The sequence below is a fragment of the Candoia aspera genome, chromosome 1 (assembly GCF_035149785.1).
Source record: "Candoia aspera isolate rCanAsp1 chromosome 1, rCanAsp1.hap2, whole genome shotgun sequence".
NCBI lineage: Eukaryota > Metazoa > Chordata > Lepidosauria > Squamata > Boidae > Candoia > Candoia aspera.
Genome location: NC_086153.1, coordinates 177636622 through 177660309, shown reverse-complemented (window position 1 = coordinate 177660309; position 23688 = coordinate 177636622). Strand labels below are relative to the sequence as shown.

Below are 23688 nucleotides of genomic sequence, written 5' to 3'. Positions count from 1 at the left end.
GGACAAATTAGCTATACTTAATTAGCTCCAGGATAAGTTGGTAGGATGTTTTGTGCAGGCTTTTTACTTTGGGAGGTAGCAGTTTGTTAATTTTAGTGAGAGAAAGGAAAGTATTAGCTGTATTGGTGAAACATGGAAGGCAAAACAGTGAGGGGAAAGACAGATCTGTGATGCCGACAAACCACTCTAGAACCCAATGTTTCAGCTACTAGAAAAGAACAGATATACTCAGAGAGCAAGTATGTGTAATGGTATGTGGGAATGACTTTGACCTGACAGGTAGTGCTGGCAGGAAGAGGGTTCACTGGAGGGTGGGGGAACATTAGCATTGCCGCCATTGACCATGGCTGAACTAGCCCACAAGTACAGTTTGACAACACGCTTCAATGAAGGTTGGTGACAGGGAGCGTGCTGAGCCCAGAGTGTTTGAATCTGACAGCACCAGAGAGGGAGCTGGGCTGCTAGCAGCCATAGAGCTTTGGCAGTGTTGCTGGAGAATGACTGGTTGTTTTCTGCTCATGAAGCCTGGAAGCAATGGTAGGCTGAAGCAAGCTGGGATAGGACTGGATTTGGAGCCAGGAATGGTCTCTGGGGGTGATATAATGGGGTTCCCAACTGAGGCCATGACAGGCATGGGAAGGTATGGCAAGGGGTACCTTCCTACTCTAAGCCATATGGCCACATTTTTGTTGACTTTGTCTCCAGCTGCTGCTGCTAAATGCCAGATCTCAGTATAATAAGACCACATCTGTGCATGACATGGTGATGGACAAGCATGTGGACCAGGCATGTATTTTTTGGGTAGCAGAGAATGGTACCCCACATATGACTACACGTGAGCTCCTGCACATGGAATTGGACTGCACTGACAAGCTTAGGCTGCTGTTGATGTACCCACCACCTAGATGCCTAGCAGCAGCCTGCTACAAGCTTCTGGATGCTTGCGCAAACAACAGCCCAATCAAGGAACTCCCAAGGAGAGAACAACACCCCCACCAACACAAGCAGGGCAAGCTACAGTATATAAACAGAGAGCAAGGCCCACTCCCTCTTCGCACTGAAGACGCTGCCTAGTCTGGCAATGAAACGTCTGCAAGGAAACAACAAGGCTCAGAGAGCACCAAGGACTCCACAGTTCAACCCTGAGCTACAAATATTCACTTCAATCAGTCCCTCTCTCTCAGCCCTAGGAAGGAGGCAAGGGCAAGCCACTTCCAAAATCTTGCCAAGAAAACTGCAAGGACATGTCCAGGAAGTCACCAGAAATCAACACTGACTCAAAGGCACCTCCCCACCCCAAAAATGTTTGTGTGTGTGTAAAATATATATATATAATCATTTTGATAGTTTATTGAAAACATGAGGTTACCAAAAATGATAGTATGCCAAAAATGCATATTAACACTGGCACAAAGAAAGTATAGAGTAATCAGAGGATAATCAGACTGTTACACTATAAATACAACTGTCTGCAACCAATATGAAATAAATTTGTGCAATAATCAAAATACTAATGTTTCCATCTTTTTCAGTTAATAACAAATCATGTCAAGGACTTACCGTTTGATCAATTGGTTAGTTTTGGCTACATTTTACAACCCATCTCAGTTTTACTGCATAGATCTATTGCCCACAAATTATTTTTCAATAACATGCAGCAGACTAAAACAGACATTGAAGTATCTGCATAGTTTTTTTATCTAAAAGCTTTAGACTCTGTTAAAAAAAAAAAGAACGTATAGGATAAATCAGGAAGGTATGAAGAATTTACAACCATTTCTTTCACTTGATAAAGTATTTAAAAAGAGGAAGGAAATATTCCCTAAGTAAAAAAGAGAGAGCTTAACTCTGAAAAGGAATAGATACTAAACCTTTCACTCAGGCTATACAAAAGGGTAAAGGTAAAGGTAAAGGTTTCCCTTGACATTAAGTCCAGTCGTGTCTGACTCTAGGGGGCGGTGCTCATCTCCGTTTCAAAGCCGAAGAGCCAGCGTTTGTCCATAGACACTTCCGTGGTCATGTGGCCAGCATGACTACACGGAATGCTGTTACCTGCCCGCTGAAGCAGTACCTATTAATCTACTCACATTTGCATGTTTTCGAACTGCTAGGTTGGCAGGAGTTACAAAAGGATACTACCGTACAATATTAATATGACAAAGAATTCATTCTAGGATTGGGATTTTAGATTAAAGTTTGTTAAAACCTATCCAAGCCAAAGTGTGGGCATTTCAAATCATAGTAGATAGAAAAATATTGTTCCCATTTCTGTTTTCAATTCAAGGTTCCCTGACCAAAAAAACCAAAAAATAATTATTGCTGATCATCATGACACTGTAACTTCATTTAAAAATATTCTTAAAATGTGTTTTTTTAATGAGAAACTCAGGGCTCACATTATATATTTTCAAGAAGCTGAAACCAATTCAAATATTCACACAGACACTAATATTCTCCATCAGAATGTAACCAAGGATGGTATATTTTTCCGAAATACTCATGTAACAAAATCTCTCTGAATATGGACAACATCAAAACAAGATATATACACCTAACAATTATATTTGCATAGAGAACAGCAGCACGTGTTCTTCTCCAAAGGTGTTTCGATGAATTCAAAAATTCTCACCCCAATTAACTGTAGCAATTATTTTCCTGATATTTTTTTAATCTGAAAAGTGTATGATTTTGATTGAACAGTTTCAAATATAAAATCTGCAGTGTTGACTAAAAGGCAGCTCTCTCTTTGAGGTAAACAACAGGCATAGGAAACCTTATCTGTGGACCTAATCCAAACCTTAGATATTTATATACCCCTTTAAGCAGCTTTGAGAATCCCGATTTCCTTTCTCGTTTTCCATACTGTTCCCCCAAATCCTCTTTTCCTAATTCTGATCCATTCTCCCCAGATGTTTCTGACCCCTTATTTCAAAGTAGAAGCTGTTCCAAGCAAGGGTTTAAAATAGCTTCCATTGATGTCAATATGGATAGTTTAAGACTTTTTGCAATTTGAGGGAGAATACTGCTAGAAAATGAAATGCTAACACCTCCTTAAAACCCTCCTCTTGCCCTACAGTATGGCTTTAAAATCGTACTTATTGAATTGGATGACAATGGAAAGCTATTTTAAAGCTTCAGTGCCAGACAGAGGATATGTTTAAGAAAGGTTGCTGCTGGGGAGAGAGTTTCCTACAGGATCCCTTTTAAAACTTCCATCCATTATTATCAGTAGCGCATGGCAGAGTGTGTCAGAAAGCACACTGGAGGCTTTATGTCACAGTGAAATGAGTACCCAATGCTACTACAAAGTCTCGAACAGGCATTTCAGAGTCAATTCAATCCTTCGCCCAAAATAAATTTCTCATCCATTATTTATTAATGTATTGTTCTTACAAAATGCCACATTGCTAGACCCCTAGTGGTTTACACATTGTTGTATGTGTCTATGTATAATAATAATAGAATAGTATTAATATTGTTAACAATATAAAGAACAGAATTTCAAATTTAGCACCCATTATGAAACAGAACAGTGATTAATTAGTATGCATTTTATGTGTGTAATATACCTGAAATATTAAATATTTAAATATTTTAGAATAACAGGTTTTGCTCAGATTTAATTATATCTCTAATCACAAATACATACAACAGAGAGATGAGTAGTGACAAGGAACAAGTAGATAACTTCTAACCACAAGTAACTCCACAGAACCCCCTTAGCCATTTAAGTGGCATAGTCAAATTATCAAAGGTAGACTCCAGATTAGATGTGGCAAATCTGATCTTATTTCTCAATGTTTTTCAGAAAACATTCTGTAAGCACGTAAAAGCCTAAAATACGAACTTTGGACCATGAGAAATCACAAAAATCTGCAAGCCAGACACACCTATTTAATGTACCAGCAAACTTCTGTTTCCTAAGGATGAAAAAGCTGATTCCTCTCCAATTCAATCTCTCTTTCCTTGTTGGAGGGCCCATATGTTTTCCCAAGTGAAATGCTCAGCCAGTGTGGGTCAGTGAAGGAAGCCGCATGCCCCTATAAAAGCAGTCTTTCTTGGAATCCCCTTCTTTCTAGAGATGCCAAGAATGATGCCTTGGTTGCTTAATTCAGAATGTTCCACATGTTAATTCACAAGATGAATTAACCAAGATGAATAGTGCTGTCAAATTGAAAACTGGTTCACCATGACAGAAATAGTGGGATACAATGACCGTTATATTCAAAAAAGAATAAGGAATATATTCAATATTCCTATAACGCCATGAAGTGATTCTCTAATTTTTTTCTCAGGTTTTCTGCCACAATACAATCTATTGTTACCTGTTTTTCTGATCAGACTCTTTCTGATTAGAATTCTTTCACAAATATTCATAATCCACTATTAATTAAAACAGATTTTCATTGTCTAGCTTACTAATAGCCCATTTTTATTTCACTTTTTTATACCTTTACATAAAATATGATACACATTATCTTTTTTGCACATTATTAAGGTATATAATGAAATAGCACTTGATGTACATATACAGTTTTCCTAAGGCTACATTTTTATGACTTACAATTTCATTCTATTCTATCAAAATGGCATGAATTTATTTTTTAAGCTCCTTTATATTTTATGGATGAGTGTCCACCATCAGCCACAATGATGAAAAAGTTTATTTATTTATTTATTTATTAAATTTCTCTAACGCCTATCTCGCGTACGATGACTCTGGGCAGCTTACAAATAATAAAAATGGCAAATTATTTAGTGGCAAATCACTAAAACAATTCAATATAAATACATAAAAATACAAATACAAGATATAAAATATAAAATATAAAATTCAAGATGGGAAGTAAGATCCTTGGCACCCTCATGGGGCCAACCACCCCCGTGAATAGCTGTCCCCACTCCTATCCCAGGCCAGGTGGCATAACCATGTTTTTACTTCCGAAAGGCTGAGAGAGTGGGAGCCTGTCTTACCCCCGGGGGTAGCTTGTTTCAAAGGGCAGGTGCGACAGCAGAGAAGGCCCTCTTCCTGGGCCCTGCCAATTGGCAATCCCTCATCGACAGGGTCCATAACATGCCCTCTCTGCCTGACCGGGTGGGATGGGTTGATGTAGTGGGGGTGAGCCGGTCCCTCAGGTAACCTGGACCAATGCCATGTAGGGCTTTAAAGGTGATAACCAACACCTTGAATTGGACCTGGAAGCAAACTGGCACCCAGTGCAGCTTGCGTAGCAACGGTGTTATATGTGCCCTTCTAGGGGCTCCAAAGACCTCACACAGCCACATTTTGCACTAGCTGTAGCTTCCGGATACTCTTCAAGGGTAGCCCCATGTAGAGTGCATTGCGGTAGTCTATGCTGGAGATGACCAGGGCATGAGTGACCATTCCGGGGGACTTCTGATCCAGGAAAGAGTGTAGCTGGCACACAACACAAAGTTGGGCAAAGGCTCCCCTGGCCACAACTGCCACCTGCTCTTTGAGCAGGAGTCGTGAGTCCAGGAGAACCCCCAGGTTCCGCACTGGGTGTGTCTGGGGCAGTGCAACCCCATCCAAAACCAAATATGGTAAGTTCCCGGATACCTGGGAGCCCCCAACCCGCAGCCACTCCATCTTGCCAGGGTTCAGCTGAACCCTGTTGCTCCCCATCCAGACCCTTACAGCCTCCAGGCACCATGAAAAGGTGGCAACAGCATCACTTATGTCACCCGGGATGGAGATGTGTATCATCAGCATATTGATGATACCTCAGCCCATGGCGGCAGATAATCTCACCCAGCAGTTTCATGTAGATGTTTAAAAGGAGCAGAGAGAGCACCGAACCCTGCAGCATAAGCTGTTTCCATCCCATATCCAGGCCTGAAACCCAACTGAAAAGGGTCCAGATAATCTGTTTCATCCAGGATCCTCTGGAGCTGCAATGCCACCACTTTCTCAACCCCCTTCCCTAAAAAGTGGAGGTGGGGGACTGGATGAAAATTGTCCAGAATAGTGGGGTCCAGTGATGGTTTCTTGAGAAGGGGGCACACCAGCACTTCTTTAAAGGCACCCAGAAATACCCCCTCCCCTAAAGATGAATTCACCATCACCTGGACCCACCCACACATCACCTCCCCAGCTGACTTCATCAGCCAGGAGGGACAGGGATCTAGTTGGCAAGTGGTGTCGTTTACAGACCCAGGAACCATGTCCATTTCCTCGGGCTCAACAGGATCAAACTGTTCCCAGATAACCAGGCAAGTACGCTCCCCAAGTTACTAAATATTTGCCTTGATGTTACAATACAAACCCCACCCTTTCAGTATTTGTATCTCAATGTCTGACCCAAGTACATAAGTCACAGGGTTTGTGTCATGAGCACTGATGGTGAGCAGGAGGGGGCCCCTATCCAGGGGGGAAAACGCATGCGTAGTACTGAGGAGTTAAGCAGCCATTCAAAGAGACACAGATCAGACCCGCCTTGACTTTTGGAGTTTATCTGTCTGGGTTTTTCCCACGCAATTGCCTGTTAATCAATAATCAAATCAGCTAATTAAAATTAAAGGTAATCTTTAATTGGCTGTTAACCTTGGCTACTGTATATCTTGAAGATTCATCTAATATTGCAAGAAAATATTCAAATTCAGTGAGGACACTGAATATTCTCTAGATAAATGCATATATTTTAAAGAAAAAGGCAGTCCACAGTGGATAACACAAAGTTCTAAACATTCATCAGTTGCCACAATTAACATAATCATGTTTGGACTGCATATTACAAAGTGTGATTTAAAACACACACAAACATATTCTCTTTGAATAGTTGGCCAGAACTGGAACTAAATCCTCTAAATCAAATGAGACCATTTAACTTGATTCTGACTCTATTTGTAAGAATACAGTTCTGAAATAGCATGTGTTATATGCTATTTGAAGAATAAATTAATACTCCTGCACTGTTGTTTTCATATTTATTGTGAACACCTGTTAATACATTTACTAGTAAACTTTGGTACAATGTCTGATAATCTCTGATTAAATACACACATACACAATTAGTTATTCATGATGTGCAGCTTGATTTTATGCATATGTACTCAAAAGTAATTTCTATTATGTTCATAGGGACAAGCCTAGAAATAATTTTGCATTGAGTGCAGTTTTAAAGTTTGTACCTAATTCCTCAGTGATTACTATTAGGCCATTATAAGCATTAGCATCTTTACTACTAGCTACCTTATCTGTTTTGGGTACATGTTTAGATACCATCAAAGAACTCTTTTTATGCAGCCAACTATTAAACATTTTGATGTAGTACCTTGTGCCTGAGCTGCAGAGCTGTGAGAATATCCAAGTGCTAGAAGCGCAGTCTCCACCAGCTGACTAAAAAGCACATCTTTACGAACCAGAACAAACTCTGCATGTTCTTCTCGATTATCATATTCAAGAGAAGTGTCCAGTTGTTCCACCACACAAAAGACGGGGATCATCAAACCTGGAGGAAGAAGGATTATTGAATCCAAAATTAGAGAATGCAAGAAAAGTTTCTGAATCAGTACAATATATCTACAAGTCCCATTACCATGTACATTTAAGAAACTCAGAAACAGGACATACGTTTGTTAGGCTTATATGCCATCTGTTCTTCAGGAGCTCAAAGTGGCATACTTAGTGTTCTCTCCTTCTATTTCTCCCCACAAGAATAACCCTGTGAGGTAGATTGGGCTGAGATTTCCTCAGTGACTTAAACCTGGGTCTCCTTGGTCTCACTCTAACACTCTACCACTATATCACATTGACACTGAAGCAAATAGCATTTATTTATCTAGAAGTATATTGACTCAGAAGATGGAGATTCCATTTAGGTGTTAGAATTGAACTCTGTCTAAACGTTCTTAAAAATATCTAATGTATTAGCCATCTCATTGTTTATTTGTATTTATTTATTTGTTTGTCAAATTTTTATCACCGCCCATCTCCCCCCTGAGGAGGGACTCTGGGCAGTTTACAGGGTCGCAACTAAGGGTGGGCACGTGGGGCATGTGCCCCTGGCGCCGCACTGGGGGGGTGCCAAAATGACAAAATCCTCCGTCACCAACCCCTGGGCGGGGGCGTGGAATCCATGTTTGCCCTGGATGACACAGACCCTAGTTGCAGGCCTGGCAGTTTACAATAGAAATAAAATTTAAAATTCAATACAAACTATAAATAATACATTAAATATAGATATAAATGGAAGATGTAATTACTTTTATGTAATAAGTTGAATAGTTTTATCCCACTTTAAAGGCAGACTGAAGTATTTTATTTTATACAAAAATGTAAAACAAATAGAAACAACAAATAACCGTAATGAAGCCCTATTTATAGTGAGATCAAGGCTCAAACTTTTGTGCCCTTTTCTCCCACCTGTGCACTGCCACAAGCTTGAAGCTTTTCTCTTTTGGGTGGGAGAGATGCCTTCCACTTTTTATGGTAACAGATTAGTCAAGATTCAGGCTGTTCACTTCTGATCTTCCCAGAACTAGCTATCACACATATTTCAGAAGAGGTCTGATTAGTCAAGTAGGCTCAAATGAATGAAAGCACGTGATTGCAAGGATTAGTAAACAGATTATACTATGATCTCTAAAGAAAGTAATATCATTGTGAATAATTTAAGATAAATCAAACACATAATAATAAATCATATTATGAACAATCAACTTTCTAGGTCCATTTCATCATAATCAAGTATATTATTTATTATGCATATGTAATTGTGTAAAGTGCTTTCCAAGCTGGAAGAATTCATCTTCAAAACAATCAATTTAAATTCTTCTTGTTTTTCTGTTACCTATACAGCAAACTGACACTTTAAAATGAAACATGGCTGGAACTCATAAACCCAATTGTCAGAAATTTTAGTAGTCCTTCTGATCAAGAGGTTAGTCTTCCTTCTGCAAGACTTAACTTGGGCAACCATTAATAGGTTGCCAAAATTTCTATCAATGTCTATGGCTTGCAGAATTTGGTTGGCACCCTCTTTTCATTATCCATTGTTTCAGGTTTGGTTTTTCCATATTTAAATTGTATACTTGTGTATTGATCTGGAAGCATAAATAAATGAAGAAAGAAGAAGATGACTAGAAGTCCTTAATGATTTAATTTCTGTGATACCAGCTGAATCCAAACTCTCCAGAACTAAGGACTGTATTAGTCACTGATATTTGTCCTGGCAATTGTGCCAGCCTCTTGTGGTGCAGACTGGTAGCCTTGTGTGGCACAGAGTGGTAAGGTGGCAGTATTGCAACCAAAACTCTCCCCACGACCTGAGTTCGATCCCAGCAAAAGCTGGGTTCTCAAATAGCCAGCCCAGGTCAACTCAGCCTTCCATCCTTCTGAGGTCAGTAAAATGAGTACCCAGCTTGCTAGGGAAGGTGACGACTGGGGAAGGCAATGGCAAACCACCCTGCTATAGTCTGCCAAGAAAACATCACAATAGTGGCGTCCCCCCAAAGGGTCAGACATAACTTGGCGCTTGCACAGGGGACCTTTCACCTTCACCAGTACCAGCAGCAAATAGCCATTTAACTTCCTACAAATGCCCTCAATTTAGCATCACTATAGGCACTGTGGGAAATTGAAACAGCCAAACATCATTATTGTTACCAACATTTAGCATAAGCCCACACCCAAGAGCACCCGTTTTCCTGAAGTGGCTTTCAAAATTGAAGTCAGCCCTAATAACCAAAATGCACGATGTAATGCCATAGTCTCTACTGCTCCCATACTGAAAATTTTCTGCCTTCTAAGGAATTCCAAGAAGAGATTCTTTGCTGTCCCTTCCTGCCTCTTTGGAGCACATCCAAGGCCCAGGTAGCCCCATAAAAATTGGAGATAGAAAATACCTGTATCATAACATTTGCATTGTTTTTTTTCTTTCCCTGCATTCAGCAGCTCTTACTAAAGTTGTCACCAGCTTTTCTATTTTATGGCAGCCAAGTATTTTGTACAACCCATCATATCTCAGAGAGCAAGAAAAAGTAAAGATAGCAAAAGACACAAAGACAGAATAAAGAAATCAAAGAAAATGGAAGAACTGAAAAATAGAGTGTAGGCGAACAGAAAAAAAATGAAAGGAGAGAGTATGTAAGATAGAAGAGGGAAAGATGTTAACTGAAAATGGGCTGTTTTGAGAAAATATTGTGGGTGCTTTCACAAAATAGCTATTAGTGGGGACCTGCAAATTCATAAAATGCCTAATATAAAGCAGAGTGGTTAAAGCTGAATCTCAAGAGTATTTTTCATAGTGTGTTCCCTCTAATAAAAATGTAAAAGTTAGCCTCAGAATTTGAGTAAAATGTTTTAGTATCACTATCTATGCCCATAACATAAAATTTTAATTCCATACTTCAATTTGCATTGAAACAAATGCCTGCAATTAAAGCCACCAGTAATCTTTCCCAAAGGAGAGATTTAAATAAGTAAGTAAGTTACATTTTGCAAGTTTGTCAACAGTTGCTCAAACCAGGAAGAAAATATTACTGAGATATTATTTATTTATTTATTTATCTAATTTATCCCCGCCCATCTCCTCCCGTCGGAGGCCTCTGGGCGGTTTACAACAAATGATTAAAACCATTAGAATAATAAAATACAATAAAAATACTATAAATAGAAATAAAGAATAAAGAATAAAAATCCAAGCGATGAAACATCTAAAACAGTCCATAATACTTTAGGAAAATAATTGCTTAGGGTATGCTTGATAATTCTGATTTATTATGTTTTACAAAAAGGAAGGTACAGCTATAGAAATCAGGAGCTCTTGCTGAATTAATCAAGCAATGTCAACCCAACATTCAAAACTGCTATCTCAACTGGTACACTAAAATATTTGCAAGAACAATTATAGTGTCTATTTTACAGTGCCTCTCCTCATTCTACCATCATCACCACCAGCACCCCAATATCACACCAACTCATAACTACTTTTTTATTATTTACTTCTTTGGAAGAAGTTCATCCCCTCACAAAAAAGGGAGGGAGGAAGTCACCAGAAAGGAAGCAAGGAAGACATTTCTCTGGAACATCAGTATTTCCTATTATATACAGGTTTTACATTAATGTCTTATAATAAATGCTTCAACTATTGTCTAAGAACATCCAAATTTTACCGAGTGTAAAGAGAGCCAGCAAATTACTTAATGAATTAAAAAAAAGAATGAGGAGTAAGTATATGTCTAGCTTTCTCATAAAAACCCATGGAACTTATCTGAAAACTAAATTCAACAATTTAATATAAATATGCAACAATTTATCTTTAAAAGAAAGCAAAACTGAATTCTGTATTTTTTCTATGGGATTGTGGATCTCAAAGATTGTGAACCTTTTCTTCTCCTTTTGAATCTATGCCTATACTGTATTTATTTAATTGAAATATTTAAAGGCAGAACCACTTCTAGTAATTCAGTCAAGTCGCATAAACTGCATAGTAATTTATCACCCTTATCACCCAAAATTGCCAATATCCACAAGTTGTGGTCCACAACCAAAGCAAAATCTTCTGAACTTCTTTAAATTACCGAACTTGAAGAGGGCAGGCTCATATTCATAACACTAAATTGTCAATCATTTTGGAGTATAACATAAAACAATACATATTTGATTCTTACACTAAAACTTTTTTATTTAGTTAATATAGTTGAGTATTTCTTCCAGTTACACGAAATCTCAGACTGGTTTACAGTCAGTTAAACCTGCATATACTGACAGTACAAATTACAGTAATTAAAACTGTATGTGATACATTCAATTTAAAAATATTAAAGAAAAAAGGAGATTGGAAAAAACCAAAACCATGCATATAATATTCACACAGGGTAAGAAGATAGATCTTTAACCAGTACTTAAAAGTTATTAACATAGATACCTATGAACTGCAGAAAAGAAGAGCATTTCAGGGTGAAAATGTCACCACTGATGGTGCTGATCTTTGACCAAAATAAAGATGAATAGATGAATGTCACCATTGAGAAGACCCACACACAAGTTACTGCAAGACAGTACTCTGCAGTCCTTGGCACACACAGAACCTTTACAATTTTAAACAACTGATTCAATCTATAATAATAAAAGGAGTTTTATCAGATATCCAAATTGTTTAGGACCTTATACATCAAGAGCAAAACCTTGAACTTGGTTTCATAGCTAACCAGGATCCAGTGCAACTGCCATAGCAATAATACAATGTGTTCACAGCATGCTCCACTCCACCTGGCCACCACTTTCTGTACCAATAACAGCTTCTGGATCAAGCACAAGGGCAGTTCCACATAAATGCAGTATAGCAGCATAAGTATGAGGTTACCTATGCGTGAATCACAACAGCAAGGCTGTAGCTATCCAAAAATGCTTCCAGGATTTCATTTGTTTCTGGTATATTATATACTGGTGTGTTAATAACCCAATATTGCAAATGTATGATGACCAACGGCACACCCATGTAAAGTTGCTGGACCAGTATGAATGCAGCTAAAGAAGTTCTCATGATGTACCAGCAGGATGGTAGAGCTAAGCTGATTTATTTTCTACTGAGCTAGTATAGTTGAAATCTCTGAGAAGTTAGGGCATGTATGCTGTGCTTGTTTCTCCAGTGGAGGAAATTCTTGCATCACTCCTCCTTCCAGATCCTGAGTTTCAGTTCCTGTAATGGATATGCTAACTTAACTGCTTTATAGTTTTGACAAATGAGGAGGGGTTAAATTAACAAATGTTGAAGTCAGTTCTTTTCAACACCAGGCCAGTAAAGCGCCCTGCAGTTGGATACTTTCTCTTTTTGTGAATGGGGGAATGGAATTTTTGTTGAGGCAAGACCTACTGCAGTTTAGGGCAGGACATTGATTTTTAGCCTTTGTTCTCAGAATTCTAAGTGAACTGAAGTGGAAAAAAAATCAACAGTCATCTTCAAACTGCTTCTGGAAGTGTAGGGAATAAAAATAGGGAAATACCCCATCATATGCAACACCTGCGACTCTTCAGACCAATGGCTTGGAAATCATGAATGTAGTAAACTGAGTAAAATTTCAAATTTCAAATGTAAATGAGTGTTAACAATATCTCAGGTTGTATATTAGTATATATCTGAAAAATAATTACATTTAGCAAAGTATAAGCTGTTAGCAGTAACTGATCTTTACAATAAATGAAAAATACTTTTAAAAGTGAATACAGTAATACCCTGAGAGTTAAAGAATTATCTCTTGCAGAAGATTCAGGAAATTATTCTGAAGTTATTATAGGTTTTCTTCCCTTGGAAATAATATAGAGCCAAATTGAAAAAGATAGTTCTATATATTGTCAAAACATGTTCTAGAAATCCTAGGGCCACCTTCCCCAACAAAAATCACTCTCCACTATAATTCTGGAATTATAGAAAGAACAGTGCTTTATCAATCTGCACCAAATTTGCAGAAAGTAATTGAACATAATTGAACTATAGGAAGTAATCCAACATGCCTCTATGACTTGTTTTTTTCCAGATTAATATACTACAAAATAATATTGGACCATGATTATTTCTTTCTGATTTTCAGGGAGGAATCAGCTTCCCAATGCATCAGCACTCAGACAATTTTTGACAGATTATCCAACTCTATTTCAAATTCAACGAACATTTTCTATTTTAGATACATCACTAAACTTGCAATGTAATTTTATTAGAGCCTACATTTCTATGTTTTACAAGCAAATATATGGACATTTTATCAGAACAAAAACTCTTCATTGAGGATTACGTAACTATCTCTAGATTGCTTTCTGGGGCTTTCCTGATGGAGAAGCATATTCTCTTAAAAGTATAAAATTTCCCAAGCAGAAGAAAAAATGGATTACTGAAGCAAATAGCTTTCTTCCGTACATCTCAGTGAGCTGAATACTAGGGCTGTGCATCTCTTCAAGTTGGATTCCAAAATGGCCTTCAGAGCATGGAGAACCACAAACATAGCATCTATCTGCAACTCTTAAAAACGGCTGCACTTTTCCCCAGAATGAAATCTCAAGAAAAAATGCACCTGCTTTAAACAGTTACAGATAATTCATGCACACTCTTGACTGCTTCAAAGCAATATTTGGAATCAAATCTGAAGCATTACACAGCCCTACTGAATACATCTAGCAGAGAATCTTAACTGATCCATACTGGATTTCTTGGACTGATTGCCTCCCATCATATTGCTGCATCACCCAGAGTCACTTGTTGAGATGGGCAGCCATATAAATTGAATAAATAAATAAATAAATCCTCTGATTAGTAGAAAATATTGCCTTTTCCAAAACAGATAAATCACACATTAGAAAATATTGCCTTTTCCAAAACAGATAAATCACACATTTCCAAAAACCCTTCCTTGACATCTGGAATATCAGTTTACCAATTTCTTAACATAATTCCTTTAGCCACCCCTCATGCTTGATACAATCATAATTTCAGATATACAGTCAAATTCCAAAGCTTTGGTATATAATTCAACATTACATTAACATATTTAACATTTAAAGATTTACCCATTAATACACTTTCCCAAAAAGATACTGTATCAGTGTCTGATCACATGACCATATGGGTTAGTGAGCCCTCAAGTTTTTTACACAGCATAAAAAATCTAATGTCCATTCTTTCAAATACATTCTTTGGGAAGTCCAATATGCATTAAATACAATTGTTTGATGAATCAACCTTAATCTCAAATCTGGAGAAAGCATTTTAACATTTTTAAGGGCATGAAGCATTGATGGGGCTTTATCAGAAATTCCAGTTCTTTAGTCCATGCTTGAAATATCCCAGGAATGTCCACTTTAACAATTTCCTTGAGCTTTTGAATAAAGGTACTGTATGTTATAGGTTTTAATTCTGTCATTGATTCCACCAAGTAAGAAAGCAGCTCAGGTGCCTTTGAGGCAGCCAAAGTGCCTGGTCCATATTGATTTGTTACAACATGCTTAAGCTGAAGATACTTCCACCATTGCAAATTGGGAAGGCCAAATTCAGTTTGAAGTCCTGAAAAATCCTCAAAATATTCATTATATAACAGTTGAATTAAAGTCATGATCCCAGCTTGTGCCCAAACTTTCCAATAGGACTCTGCCTTCTGTGGAATATTTTTGTACTTTGTCAGGGTAAACCTGTGACTTCATATTCTGACTGAGACTTCGGATCATCTACTTAGCCATCAAGTATCAAGAAAAATAAATAAAAGAAAACTCATTTTCAGAGCCTGGAATGTCCGCACGTTGCTGGATAGAGACAAGGTGCCAAGGCCTGAAAGATGAACAGCACTCATAGCAGCCAAACGTCGCTGTTATAGCATTGACATCGCTGCTATACTCAGTGAGACCAGGCTTGCAGACGATGGTTCATTACAGGAAGCAGCAAGTGGACATACGTTCTTTTGGAAACGGAAACCACAGACGGACAACAGGGCTCATGGAATAGGTTTTGCAAACAAAATTGCTCTGCTGAAGAACATCTCTATTCTACCCACTGGAATAAATGAATGCATTATGAAGTTCTGCTTTCCTCTCAGCAAGTCCCAGGACATCACCATTGTCAGCATCTATGCACCAACTCTCACGAGTCCAGACAAAGACAAGGAAGGTTTCTATGAGGACCCGGACCAGATTATTCGAACAACCCCCATGAGTGACAAACTCATCATTCTGGGCGACTTCAGCGCTAGGGTGGGAACAGATAGCAACAACTGGGATGGAATCCTTAGGAGGCATGGGGTGGGGAAAAATAAACATAATGGCCTGCTGCTTCTGAGCAAGTGTGCCAAGCACAACCTGTGCATCACTAACACGATGTTCAGACTTGCAAACAAGTACAAGATCCCAGATCCAAATACTGGCACCTACTTGACTATGTCATAGTAGATCACCATGACCTTAAAAGACATTACCATAACCTGGGTCATGCGAGGTGCTGAATGCTGGACAAATCACACACAATTTTGGTGTACAAAATGAGACAGTACCCTAACAGAGTGCTGCCAATAAGACTAAATATTTATAGCAAATATCTTCTTCCAACAACCTAAAAGACTATTCTATACACAGATGGGCCCTGGCAAAATTACACTGACTATGTACTCTGCAAGCATAGATGGAAACACTTCTTCAGTCAGCAAAAACAAGATCTGGTGCTGATTACAGCTCTGATCTCAAACTCCTTGAAAATTTACAGCATAAGCTAAAAGAAAACAAACAAACAAATAGACTTCAAAATACAGTACCTAAAGAACTCTTTACAGAAATTCATGACATCATTAAAATAAAGCAAGCAAAATATCCTGAAATACAAAAAGCAAAAGAAGGTGAAATCTGCCTGCTGACATGTTGAAGAAAGGCAGAAAACAAAAGCAATAGAGGCAGAGCAAATTTTTCCCAACTAAGTGCTGGGTTCTGGAAAAGAGCACGAAGAGTCAAAGACTCATATCAAAATAAGCAATGCAAAGAAGTTAACAGCTGAAAGGGAAGAATAAGAGAGTTATTTAAGGAAATTATAGAAATCAAGGAAAACTTTTATGCAAAAGTGAAAAGATAAAAGTCAAGGAAGACATCGATCTACTGGAGAAAGAAGATATTGAGAGAGAGGGTGGGTATATACGGAAGAATTGCACAAAAGGATCCCAAAATCAAAGATCCATACAAAGATTTGATCACTAAATTAGAGACATTCTGGAAAGTAAAAATAAATTTGCTGTAAAAAATATTGCTAACAATAAAGCTGCAGAACACCAGCCAATACTTCCAATATAATGGGATTGTTTAAAGGCTTGCAAGATTATGCAGTCTGCAGTTGCTACATGCAGTTTGTAAGCAGATATGGAAAACACAGCAGTGGCCAAGGGACTGAAAAAGATCAATGTATATTCCAATACCAAAAAAGGGCAGCGCTAAGGAATGTTCAAACCACTAAACTGCACTTATCTCACATGCCAATAAGATATTGCTCAAGTTTTTGCCATTCAGACTTCAAAAATACATGAAATGAGAACTGCCAGATGTAAAACCTGGATTCAGAAGAGACAAGATCACTAAAGATCACACTGCTAACATCCAAAGGCCAATGGAGAAGGCAAGGGAGTTCCAAGCAGATACTTTTCTGCTTTATTGATTATATAAACTTTTTTTTAATTATGACGACCACAACAAACTCTGGATAGCCCTTAAAAACAGATGGAATATCTCACTACTTTATCTGCCAATTGAACAATTTGCATTATAATCAAAAAGCAACAGTTAGAAAAGAACATAGAATAACTTATTGGTTCAAATTGGGAAAGTATGCCAAGGTTATATACTGTCACTTTATTTATTTAATTTATCTACAGAATTTTTATTAAGAAATGCTAGTCTCGAATAATTAGAATGGCATTAAAATTGCTGGGAGAAACATCAACAACCTCAGACATCCTGATAATACCACTCTGGGAGTAGATGATTTAAGGAATCTTGTTGAAGGTGAAAGAAGAGAGCAAAAACTGGCCTGCTTATTATTAAGAAAAACCCTACAATGATGTCAACAGGTCCCCCTAATCCAATGTAAACAGATGGAAAAGCAGCTGAAGTAGTAACACATTTTATCTTCCTAGGCTCAAAAATTTACAGGAAGGTGGCTGTAGCTCCCTACTTGGGAGAAAGATTATGACAGATATGGACAAAATATTAAAGAGCAGAGATATCACACTGTCAACCAAAATATATTTATTTATTTATAATTTACATTTCTAAGGCCAACCACTTGCCAATGACTCTGGGCAACATTCAGGGATTAAGAACAGGGAAAAAAAACATTTTAAAAACATAAAGGGTGGTCATTTTAGGGGAGTGTATGTGTTGTCAAGCCAAGATATTCCCAATTGTAAAATATATCTCTGAAAGCTGAACCATCAGGAAGGCTCAAGGAAGAAATATCAATGCCTTGGAATTCCAGTGCTGGAAGAAGTATTGAAAATACTTTAGACTACAACAACAAATCATTGAACATTAGATAAAGTTAAACCAGACTGCTCAATGAAAGCACTAATATAGCTTTAATATTTTGGACACATAAATTAATGGAGAAGACTTCAAGGCTTGGAAAAATCAAAAGCAATCAAACGAGGCCAACAGAAGATAAAGTAACTAGATGCTATTGCTGATGACAAAAGCATGAGCTTACAAGAACTCAAAGGATCAATGTAAGGATGGAATACCCAGTCGCAATGGCTAATAGCCTTACACAGAGCTAAAGAAGAAGAGAGGAAGGGGTAGAACAGAATCAGAAGGTGGGAGGCTTAAAAGAGAAGGCGGGAGGAAGCAGGCCCCATTCGTGACTTTAACAGAGTTTGATACTGTCCCAATGAAGAACTACGCATATCTGTAGTGGCTTGTGCTGTGAGTTGCTGGATTTGGGGCATAAAGATCAAGAGCCTCACAATCAACTGCTAAAAGATAATATTTGCAAAATGTCCATCTAATTACAAAGTGCTGAAAGTAAATGAACAAAACAATAAAATTTGCATATATAAATAGAAATTAGCATATGTGCATTTTTAGGGGTTGTTTGAGGGGAGCCCCTATCCCCAATTATTTCTGCCCATCCCACCAGGTCTGGCAGGGTGGACATGCTCCAGGTCCCATCTCTGAAACAGTGCCATCTAGTGGGACCCAGGATGCATGCCTTCTATGTTGCAGCACCTGTGAGAAGGGAACAGCATCCCTGTTAGCCTTTGGGAAAGCCCTGAAGACCTAGCTTTTTCCTCAGGCGCTGGGGCCAGGCTGTTGCATTATAAATTTTAGGGAACTCAGCTTTGTTGTAATGTTTATTATTTCTTGTTTTTGGATTGTGAGCTGCCTAGAGTCACAAGGTGGCTACATAAACTCAATAAATAAATAAATATTGTATAAATATTGTATAAATTTATGTCCTGTGGGACTAGAGTCAGAGTCTTCATAATACCCAACAATATCCCGGTTGCAAGAGTTGGAAAATTATTTGCCACTAAATCTTAAAATTATGCTTAATATAAGCGTCATTACATGTATAACTTTATGACATTGTTGAAAACAGATAATAGCTATCATTTGTTACAGAACTCAAGCCTTCACTAAGAACAACAAACCTTTCAGATTTATCAGATATATTCTCCTTCTATCCTGGGAGTAGGCAGAAGACAATTTAAAATCTATTGGTAGCTCTTTGGGTGCTCTGCCATACATCCACAAAGTTTTAGATTCCCCACAGCCTATAAAGAGCAAATAAAATTGAAAGTTTTAAAAAAAACCCTGCCAACTCTGTTTTCTAATTTTTTATCTCTTGGCCTTAGTATTTCCCATTTGTAAACCAGGAGGAAAAATGTTTGGGGGGGGGGGTTAACCAATTTTTGTGCAGCAATACTGGCTTTTTAGAGTTTCTGTTAAAATCTCTTATAGTAATATATACAATATACAGCATTCACTAGATAACTGACTCATGACTTCAATCCACTTATTTATAACTGACTCATTAGTGGACTTTGATGTCTACTACAAATAAATGTACAGTATTTCACATGCTCCAAATATGGTGATCCCTGTACTACACTACTGCTCATTTTCAAAATAAAACTCTGATTTCCATTAAATCATAGCTATTCCTTTAACCAGAAATCTAATAATCAGATTATTGGCAATCCCCTGTAATGCTGCCTATTTTCAACAACTGTGTTTTTAAATAGCCACTTTCTGTAAAATTATTTGGGCTGTTAATCCTTAGTATGAACAAGCTACTATTTTAACAGATTATTTCCTACTCTTTCAAAGTCTAAACAAAAACTTTTTATTTTCTGTCACAAGAGACACTAAACATGTTAAAATGTAAGTTTGGATAAAACAACTTTTAACTCAGTTACCATAACATACACACTGGAGGTTAATTCAGGGAACATGGGAACAGAAGGAATGCCATCGGTAATTGTACACTAGGTTTAATTCCCTAAAATAGTTGTCCTTCTCACATCCCAAAATATTTTAATGATGATACCTAATAGAATGTATCATTCCTTCTTATAAATATTAATATAGATTTTTAAAATTTAGTCAGCTGTTGCGCAGGCCACCACATTTATGAAAGCATTAATTACAGGCATTTAGAGTCTGTGATCTGCCCAGCTTCTATCTGCCACTTTAGGGTGCTGCATTGATGTCAGCTCCATTTCATTCTACACAGGGATGGAAATGGTATTGTATGGGCAGCAGGGACACCAGCAGTAGTTGAATGGATGGAAAGACGGTACTGGAACAGTTGGGGGGCAATGGGAGGTATTGTTGGATATGGCTGTGCAGCAGTAGCAACCCAAAGAAGGCAGAAGGCAGGTTCTGGAATAATTGAGGGGGGGTAGTGCATTTTCCAAATACAGATCTGCGAAACAACCACTTTTGAAATACAGAATACTGTTTTGTTATTTGCTGGAATCTACATAGGGGAGAGATGAGGATGAAGAGGGAAAATATGAGCTATGGAATTCCCTGTCAATGGATGTCCATCCCCAGTGGGCTGTTTCATGCCCAACTGTGTCTGACAGAAAGTCATGGCTTCAGGATGAAGTTACCTTTAAGCCTGGATTTAAAAATAAAATCTGAATTGAATACATGGACAATACAATACTACTCATTATATACTCAAAAGTAAATCCCACTAATTGCAATCAATTATATTCAAGGGGATTTGCATCCTAAAAGAGAGAGACAGAGTGTGTGTGCCTGAGATGTCTTTTCTTTCCAGAGCAATGGCATTTACTCCCAAGTTGTTTGCTGCTCTAATATTAATCATAATTTTTAAAAAACCAAAAGATCTGATTAGGGATTATTCTTCCAAGCTTCTTTTACGAAAAAAGCCAATCATACTTTCTCAGCATACCTGTAGTTATAAGCAACCCTTAAAACTGTAAGACAAAATTTATTTTAAGAAAAATGGTTTATTCAGTTTTGCTCATTTTTTTTTCTCTTCGCAGTTAAAAGTTCTTTATCATTTTTAGCTGTTACAGATTAATTCTTCTCCTAGGCAATGATAACGCTTACAAAAACCAAGTCTACATGGGCAGTACGTCAAAATCTGAGATATTTCTCTTGAAATTCTTAAAAAATTCATTAAGAAACTCATTCATGGTTTCCTCTTGTAAGAAATATTCAGTTCCAGTAGTGTTCATCTTCTGTGGTCTTCTAATCCATGATTCTGCATATTCCAATTGATAGTAATAATTAATTAGGCTTGTATGAGACCAGACTTTGGTTTTCACAAATCTGCAGTTTTGCCTTTGGTTTGTTTCTTTAGACATGAGCAAAACAGTGGATGGGCTTTTGCTCATGCAGAAAGTACATTTTGAAGGGCCCACTTGGTCACAGTGGATCTGACTGAATCAGTCTGATAGTGAGATTCTATGTGGCTTCCTTTCAGCAGCCTGTCCTCTTCTTTGGAGCAACTTGCTTGTATAGTGATGAGAGTCACCTGGCTTCTACCACATGATTTGTGATGGTTTTTCCACTCTGCAGAGATATTTCCCCAGTGGTGGAGCCTCTTAAGTATACTGTTCATTATTTGCAGTTTCATTATCCGTGGCTTTATGCTGGAATACAGATCCTGCAAATAACAAGGGCCACGTGTACTTTCACAAATAATCCTCTTGTCATTCTGCAACTGACCCTTTGAGTTCATCCTCTCATCCCTTTAACCATGAACATTTTTAAATCACATGTTCTCGTAACACTGCCCACTGTAAAGGGACCATAAAGTCGTGTTTAGTTTTTCCAATTTTAAAATAGCATTTTCTCTCTTCTCCTGACACAATTTTAACCACACTTCATCAAGGAAGCAGTTTGTGACCTGCCCAGCTCTATTGGCCACTTAGGCTACAGACTCAATTTCAGAAGTTCTGAGTCATACCTAGAACAAAACAGCTCCGTTTCATTCTATGCAGGGGCCTAAATGCAGTTGCTCTGCGCAGAAGCGTTTGGGACACCAGACCATGGAGGGATGGAATGCTGGGACTGTATGTGTGTGGTATTGTTGGATGTGGCTGTGCAGCAGCAGCAGCAATAGCTAAGAAGGCAGAAGGCAGGTTCTGGATTAATGAAGCAGGGGGCTGCTTCAGGTACAGAAAAAAGGCATTGGTATGATGTGGGAGCAGGCTGGCTACTACATTTAAGAGAACAGAAGGAAAATCCTGGGAAGAACTCATCATATGTTGGTTTAGTTTAAAAGTAGTTTATAAAACCTGAAGAATCTACCAAGTTTAAAGAACATTACCTACATAATACATTTACTATAAATATTAGTATTCATATATTTTTAATAATATTTTATATGAAGTGATTTGTTATTAAATCTTCTATAATGCTCAGGCTCAGGATTTTAAATTAATTTGTATTATGTAATTTGTATTTCAGGCAAATAGAATATTGACAATATTCATACGTAAATAAAAAGGCAGAATGACATATCGATGTACCGCTTAACTACACTATGGCATTGTTATCAAAGTAAAAGCTCCTTGCTTCTTAAGACGACAATGGAGCGATGCTTCTTAAGAAGCATTCTTAAGAAGCAAGGAGCTTTTACTCTGATAACAATGCCATAGTGTAGTTAAGCAGTACATCGATATGTCATTCTGCCTTTTTATTTATGTATGAATATTGTCAATATTAAAAAATAGTTTGCTCCTGACATATATCTTATACTACGGGGAAACTTATTGCAACCCTGGGGCTACACTTAGTCCTAGAAATTCTTTCTTTAGTCCCCAGAGCCCCTTCCAACTCCGATTACAAAAAAACTATTTTAAATTGGGAAATTCATGAAAATCATAGTGTAAGCCCTAACAGGATTTTGAATAGCAAAGAAAAAAGGAAAATCCCCACTTACAACACTGCTGACTTTATGTCATTGGGTTGCTCACTGCAGTTCTCACGTTCCCACAAAAGGCAGCTTACTCCTGCTTTAAATCAGGTACTACAGTAATGGTAGCCTAGACAGTTCACTGCCATTTTCATTTCACTGTTAGTGGTGGATATAGAGATGGGAGCAACTAGCCATTGGAGAATAGCTTGGAGCTCTTTATTTGCCTGGCTGCCATCAGCTTCCTGGTTGCCCACTATTATGTGTGTCAGTTAATTGCTCTCCATTAGCCAGTAAAACTACTTTAAATAACATCACATATAAAAATGAATGCCTTCTATAGCTGTAGGGGGGTATTTCTATTTAATTTCAGTTGAAACAAACTTTTGTTTCATCCAGGGTGAACAACTGCAGCTTTCCAGCCAAGGTGGCCTTCAATCAGACTTCAGAAAACCTTTGCAAACAATAAATTCAGACTTATTGCAAGAATAATCTGTTCCTCTCTGGCAATCTGCTATGCGTTTGTAGGGAGGGAGGGAGGTATTAGAAAGAAGGGGAAAAAAGGCAAAGGATCTTAAGACAAGAACCTTGCTTTAGCATCACTCCCCAACTGACACTCAATGCCCAGAAGAATACCTTTGAGGAAATATGACTTATGAGCAAAAAAAAAAAAGTTGCCCATTTCTAGTTAAAACTAAAGTTTCTAATGAAAACTAAGAAATGTCTGCCTCAAAAATTTGGAAATAGTTGTTTACAAACATTTAGAAGTTAAATGTACTATAATTAATTTGAACCCATACACTTCATTACAATT

At 37.8% G+C, this 23688-nt stretch overlaps 1 protein-coding gene across 2 annotated transcripts in view; it reads right to left on the bottom strand.

Moving 5' to 3' along the window:
- Positions 1–23688, bottom strand: part of SATB2 (SATB homeobox 2) — a 132016-nt gene that overhangs the window by 93400 nt on the left and 14928 nt on the right. For both annotated transcript variants that reach the window (XM_063318026.1, XM_063318027.1), the window contains exon 3: positions 7296–7472. In XM_063318026.1, coding sequence (XP_063174096.1) covers positions 7296–7472 — 177 coding nt within the window. The remainder of the gene's footprint in view (positions 1–7295; positions 7473–23688) is intronic.